At 41.0% G+C, this 7,528-nt stretch overlaps 1 protein-coding gene across 1 annotated transcript; it reads left to right on the forward strand.

The window, feature by feature from the left end:
- Positions 1-2,426: 2,426 nt before the first annotated feature.
- On the forward strand, positions 2,427-3,600 carry LOC129846380 (interleukin-17C-like). Its single transcript, XM_055914312.1, has 2 exons — positions 2,427-2,662; positions 3,063-3,600. Exons 1-2 carry the CDS (start codon positions 2,427-2,429, stop codon positions 3,298-3,300), a joined length of 474 nt encoding a protein of 157 aa, XP_055770287.1. The 3' UTR covers positions 3,301-3,600.
- Positions 3,601-7,528: the final 3,928 nt, after the last annotated feature.

The raw sequence follows: 7,528 nt of genomic DNA on the forward strand, positions 1-7,528 counted from the left end.
CAGATCCAACAGAAGATCTCTTTGTTTCTTGGGACCTAGAACTAGCATCTCTGTTTTGTCCAAGTTTAAAAGTAAAACATTTGCAGCCATCCACTTCCTTATGTCGGAAACACAGGCTTCCAGGGAGGTTATTTTTGGGGCTTCACCATGTTTCATCCAAGTGTACGGCTGTGTATCGTCCGCATAACAGTGAAAGTTAACATTATGTTTTCGAATGACATCATCAAGAGGTAAAATATATAGTGAAAACAATAGTGGTCCTAAAACGGAACCTTGAGGAACACCGAAACGTACAAAAACGTTGTCAGAGGACAAACCATCCACAGAGAAAAACTGATATCTTTCCAACAAATAAGATCTAAACCAGGCCAGAACTTGTCCGTGTAGACCAATTTGGGTTTCCAATCTCTCCAAAAGTATGTGGTGATCGATGGTATCAAAAGCAACACTAAGGTCTAGGAGCACGATGCAGAGCCTTGGTCTGACGCCATTAAAAGGTCATTTACCACCTTCACAAGTGCAGTCTCAGTGCTATGATGGGGTCTAAAACCAGACTGAAGCATTTCGTATACATTGTTTGTCTTCAGGAAGGCAGTGAGTTGCTGCACAACAGCTTTTTTCAAAACATTTTGAGAGGAATGGGAGATTCGATATAGGCCGAGAGTTTTTTATATTTTCTGGGTCATGTTTTGGCTTTTTCAAGAGGCTTTATTAACTGCCATTCTTAGTGAGTTTGGTTCACATCCGGCGGCTGTTTGATAACCACTGGCCGACACTGAACTCCTACTGCGAGGGCGTGTGGCTTCATGACAATGATCGCAAGAGCAGCTGGTCATTGATTTGATGACTCCAACTCAGTTTCACCGCCAAAACATCCTCTCTGTGGGTGTCTGCTATTGCTGGTAAAGGCTGGATCTGATTGAATCTCAACAAGATCTCACAGTCTCACATCAGAATTAGATGTTCATCCACCTGAAACGTCAAGGTTGTTCCAAACATCACATTTTGAAGTGTTCGTGGTTTAGTTTAGGCATTAACTCTGAATTGTTAAGGTTAGGGTTAAGTTTAGGCATTAACTTCAAAATCTTAAGGTTAAGCTTGAACTCCGAATGGTTAAAGGTAAGGGTTACAGTGTGGGATATCCATAAAACAATAATCTCATAAACAACTTTCTATCGCTGGATTCGAACATGGCACCAGAGGCAGATGTTGCGCTCATCCACCATCCTCATCCCCAGTACCCTGGCAAAACCCAAACCTACTTGAAGGTAACGGCGCTCATCCACCATCCTCATCCCCAGTACCCTGGCAAAACCCAAACCTACTTGAAGGTAACGGCGCTCACTGTTGCCCCCAGAGGGCAGTTTCCACATCATCGCCTGACGTCCTCAGACATGGAAGGACGTCGAATACTGACTTGTATCACGGGTGACCTGGCTGTGAATATGGGCCTATATAGGGTCCTTCTCCCACTCCTCCCTCCACTATCTCCAAATATCTCTCCTCTGGGAAATGAGGTTTTGTTAGCTTGTGCTGGAAATGAACAATGGACCAATAACAACCAAATGTAGCATGGTTCATATGAGAATTACCTCAAGTAAATGCACCAGAAAAAAATATGTGTTTAGAAAGAAAGAAAGAGATTTATTCATAGTGGAACTGTATGAACAGCAGAATCATGTTGGAGGGAATTATATTTGGAGTAAAAGTAGAATAACTATCTCATTTTAAAACTGTTCCTAAAGTGCAAAGTGAACGTTTCAAGTTCAATAATACAACCATGGTCATTTGAATAGAAAATCAAATTCAAATCTAGCGCACTGAGTTTTGGTGATGAATAACCTAGAATCAATCTCGCATTCCTTTGAATGACGCCACTGCGTATCCCGACATTCTGTCCGTCAGTGATTAGCATGAAGCGGTTGAGGAAAAGGAAACCAGTGTAATATACTGCAGCAGCATAGAGTTTAATCGTTTCATTTCCGTCTCGGGTTTCCCCGGGAGAAAGTGGCCTACAACTGTCACTATATAAACAGTGACAGAGGAAGAGCGACCATGGCACATTGAGGAGACAGACTCCTGCAGCCACCTGGTCTTTTCGTTTAAAATAACAGTTGGAGGATGACACGGGTCAGTCTGCAGAATTAAAGCATTATGCTATTTTGAAATATATAATTTAAATCTTATTTTAAATTATATTTAATTACATTGTATATGAATGGAATATGTTTAGGTCAGGTTGTTATAGGCTAATGGGTTCGATGTGCGTGTCAAACGATCAATTCGTTGTTTTTTAATTTTTTTTGAATCATTTGAGTTTTAAACTTCTGCTATGCATATTGATTTATTATTATTATTTACGATCTACTTTATTATGTTATATTGTTATCGCATGAAAAACGTTTGTTTTCTTCGCCGTTTTCCAGATGTTACTTCTTTGCATCTGCAGTTACATGAGTTTTGCACGGCTGTCGTCTGCAACGAGATGTTTCAATCAGAGGGGGGTGGATCGGCGGGCTGCAAGGCTCATAATGAGCATCCACTGCTTTAGGACGGCTGTGTCTGACAGCTTCCACCTGCAACGGCACTGCCTCAAACTCCACACTGGGTCTCTGCCATCGGTGCAATACAACAACCGCTCTCTCTCCCCCTGGCGGTACAGGTAAGGTATCGCCCTTCAGCGCCTGTAAAATAGCACAATATGTAAATAGCCTAATTCCAACAGCCTGGTCCTGCCACTTTGTTTGGTAACCTGAAGGATGGGACTAGGGGAATTGGGAACTCTCAAATTAATAGTCAGCTATGGATGGCAGGACTGATGGGCCATGATTGACATGATGTTTCAAACATTTTGAAGACAAACACAAAGAATGGAGTAAGCCTAGGAAAAGGTGAAATAGTTACTAATCATTTAATTATGGTACTAATGGCATGTATTTTCATTTTGTTGATGCCATTCATCAAAATCAACGCATATATTTCATAAGTGGACATTTCTGATAATATCAGGCTGTGTTATAACATTGGGCTTGAAATAATTTCACTACATTGCTCTCTTCCAGAATCGACGAGAGAGAGAACAGGATTCCCTCTAAAATCATGGTGGCTGAGTGTCTGTATACGGGCTGCATCATCAACAAGCACGAGGACATGACATATAACTCTGTCCCCGTGTTGGCCACTTTCACCGTGCTCCAGAAGACTGTATGCCCTGACAACCCTCGACACTACCTGGTGACAGTAAACGTTGTTACCATCCCTGTGGCATGCACATGTGTTGTACCCAGACAGATGATTTAATCTCTTGGATTAGGTTAGTGTTACGTACGTGTTCAAAATGGCACCCTATTCCCTATGTAGTGCAGTAGGATACATATGTGTCCAAAATGGCACCCTATTTCCTATGTGGTGCACTACGTTTGAAAGGAACCCTATGGGCCTTGGTATCTCTGCACTAATTTGGGGTCTTTTGTTTTTTTACATGTTAAGACAGTCAGCCTTAAATCCAAACTGTGCTTATACACAGAGACACAACCTTGGATTAGATTCATTCTTATAGAGATGATATAGAAGAAATTAGCCATTTAGTAGTGAGATTTCTCACCAAAGAAAAAGTTGTGTTTGTTTTAAAACTCACCTTAGGCCTTCCTGTTAAGATAAGAACTCTGGGTCTATGGCATTCTCTAAGACATCTGTACATGGATGTCGACATGGAGCCAGATCGGTCATATTTTCTTCTTGACTTGAATATGAATATGAATGTGAATATGAATGTGAATGTGAATATGAATGTGAATGTGAATATGAATGTGAATGTGAACTGGACAGATCATTCAAGCACTTGGAGTTTCCATATTTACTTGTTTAGTTTGATTATGGCTGTAAGATGTCTTATGCCGGGGGTTTTCTGGAACCTGGACTTTGGTAAATTGATAAGGTAGAACTCTTAGTCTCTGTACCTGCTGTCACATGTAGTATAACCGGCAGGGTATCCCACTAGTGTGTATAAATAGTATGTTCTCTTTGTGTATTAGTCAATTACCTATTTGTCAATGGTCTTAGGGATTCAACTCCTTGGTCATGCTGTTGTGTCCACTAGGTAAGACTATAACGTGACTCTAGGTAAGACTATAACGTGACACTAGGTAAGACTATAACGTGACACTAGGTAAGACTATAACGTGACTCTAGGTAAGACTATAACGTGACTCTAGGTAAGACTATAACGTGACTCTAGGTAAGACTATAACGTGACTCTAGGTAAGACTATAACGTGACTCTAGGTAAGACTATAACGTGACTCTAGGTAAGACTATAACGTGACTCTAGGTAAGACTATAACGTGACACTGGGTAAGACTATAACGTGACACTGGGTAAGACTATAACGTGACTCTAGGTAAGACTATAACGTGACTCTAGGTAAGACTATAACGTGACTCTAGGTAAGACTATAACGTGACACTAGGTAAGACTATAACGTGACTCTAGGTAAGACTATAACGTGACACTAGGTAAGACTATAACGTGACTCTAGGTAAGACTATAACGTGACACTAGGTAAGACTATAACGTGACTCTAGGTAAGACTATAACGTGACACTAGGTAAGACTATAACGTGACTCTAGGTAAGACTATAACGTGACACTAGGTAAGACTATAACGTGACACTAGGTAAGACTATAACGTGACACTAGGTAAGACTATAACGTGACACTAGGTAAGACTATAACGTGACACTAGGTAAGACTATAACGTGACTCTAGGTAAGACTATAACGTGACTCTAGGTAAGACTATAACGTGACTCTAGGTAAGACTATAACGTGACACTGGGTAAGACTATAACGTGACTCTAGGTAAGACTATAACGTGACTCTAGGTAAGACTATAACGTGACTCTAGGTAAGACTATAACGTGACTCTAGGTAAGACTATAACGTGACACTGGGTAAGACTATAACGTGACACTGGGTAAGACTATAACGTGACTCTAGGTAAGACTATAACGTGACACTAGGTAAGACTATAACGTGACTCTAGGTAAGACTATAACGTGACTCTAGGTAAGACTATAACGTGACTCTAGGTAAGACTATAACGTGACACTGGGTAAGACTATAACGTGACACTGGGTAAGACTATAACGTGACACTGGGTAAGACTATAACGTGACACTGGGTAAGACTATAACGTGACACTGGGTAAGACTATAACGTGACACTGGGTAAGACTATAACGTGACACTGGGTAAGACTATAACGTGACACTGGGTAAGACTATAACGTGACACTGGGTAAGACTATAACGTGACACTGGGTAAGACTATAACGTGACACTGGGTAAGACTATAACGTGACACTGGGTAAGACTATAACGTGACACTAGGTAAGACTATAACGTGACACTAGGTAAGACTATAACGTGACTCTAGGTAAGACTATAACGTGACACTGGGTAAGACTATAACGTGACACTGGGTAAGACTATAACGTGACACTGGGTAAGACTATAACGTGACACTAGGTAAGACTATAACGTGACTCTAGGTAAGACTATAACGTGACACTGGGTAAGACTATAACGTGACACTGGGTAAGACTATAACGTGACACTGGGTAAGACTATAACGTGACACTAGGTAAGACTATAACGTGACACTAGGTAAGACTATAACGTGACACTGGGTAAGACTATAACGTGACACTGGGTAAGACTATAACGTGACACTGGGTAAGACTATAACGTGACACTGGGTAAGACTATAACGTGACACTGGGTAAGACTATAACGTGACACTGGGTAAGACTATAACGTGACTCTAGGTAAGACTATAACGTGACTCTAGGTAAGACTATAACGTGACTCTGGGTAAGACTATAACGTGACACTGGGTAAGACTATAACGTGACACTGGGTAAGACTATAACGTGACACTAGGTAAGACTATAACGTGACACTAGGTAAGACTATAACGTGACACTAGGTAAGACTATAACGTGACTCTAGGTAAGACTATAACGTGACTCTAGGTAAGACTATAACGTGACACTAGGTAAGACTATAACGTGACACTGGGTAAGACTATAACGTGACACTGGGTAAGACTATAACGTGACTCTAGGTAAGACTATAACGTGACACTGGGTAAGACTATAACGTGACACTAGGTAAGACTGTAACGTGACTCTAGGTAAGACTATAACGTGACTCTAGGTAAGACTATAACGTGACTCTAGGTAAGACTATAACGTGACTCTAGGTAAGACTGTAACGTGACTCTAGGTAAGACTATAACGTGACACTAGGTAAGACTATAACGTGACACTAGGTAAGACTATAACGTGACACTAGGTAAGACTATAACGTGACACTGGGTAAGACTATAACGTGACACTAGGTAAGACTGTAACGTGACTCTAGGTAAGACTATAACGTGACTCTAGGTAAGACTATAACGTGACTCTAGGTAAGACTATAACGTGACTCTAGGTAAGACTGTAACGTGACTCTAGGTAAGACTATAACGTGACACTAGGTAAGACTATAACGTGACACTAGGTAAGACTATAACGTGACACTAGGTAAGACTATAACGTGACACTGGGTAAGACTATAACGTGACACTAGGTAAGACTATAACGTGACACTGGGTAAGACTATAACGTGACTCTAGGTAAGACTATAACGTGACACTGGGTAAGACTATAACGTGACACTGGGTAAGACTATAACGTGACACTGGGTAAGACTATAACGTGACTCTAGGTAAGACTATAACGTGACACTGGGTAAGACTATAACGTGACACTGGGTAAGACTATAACGTGACACTGGGTAAGACTATAACGTGACACTGGGTAAGACTATAACGTGACACTAGGTAAGACTATAACGTGACACTGGGTAAGACTATAACGTGACACTGGGTAAGACTATAACGTGACTCTAGGTAAGACTATAACGTGACACTAGGTAAGACTATAACGTGACACTGGGTAAGACTATAACGTGACACTAGGTAAGACTATAACGTGACACTGGGTAAGACTATAACGTGACACTGGGTAAGACTATAACGTGACACTAGGTAAGACTATAACGTGACACTGGGTAAGACTATAACGTGACACTGGGTAAGACTATAACGTGACACTGGGTAAGACTATAACGTGACACTGGGTAAGACTATAACGTGACACTAGGTAAGACTATAACGTGACACTAGGTAAGACTATAACGTGACTCTAGGTAAGACTATAACGTGACTCTAGGTAAGACTATAACGTGACTCTAGGTAAGACTATAACGTGACACTAGGTAAGACTATAACGTGACACTAGGTAAGACTATAACGTGACACTAGGTAAGACTATAACGTTGACACTAGGTAAGACTATAACGTGACTCTAGGTAAGACTATAACGTGACATGATGTTCACTTTCACTGGTTGATATAATCCACTTCTGTGAACTTCAGTGGTTCAATCTGCAGTTCTCTCCCAGTGTTGTCCATCTTATAAAATCCT

This window comes from Salvelinus fontinalis, unplaced genomic scaffold (genome assembly GCF_029448725.1).
Source record: "Salvelinus fontinalis isolate EN_2023a unplaced genomic scaffold, ASM2944872v1 scaffold_0511, whole genome shotgun sequence".
NCBI classification, from domain to species: domain Eukaryota; kingdom Metazoa; phylum Chordata; class Actinopteri; order Salmoniformes; family Salmonidae; genus Salvelinus; species Salvelinus fontinalis.

Excerpts from the sequence above, each read along its gene's own strand:
- LOC129846380 (XM_055914312.1), top strand. The coding sequence starts at position 2,427 with ATGTTACTTCTTTGCATCTGCAGTTACATGAGTTTTGCACGGCTGTCG. Across the intron at positions 2,663-3,062 it reads CTCTCCCCCTGGCGGTACAG|AATCGACGAGAGAGAGAACA; the intron begins GTAAGGTATCGC and ends GCTCTCTTCCAG.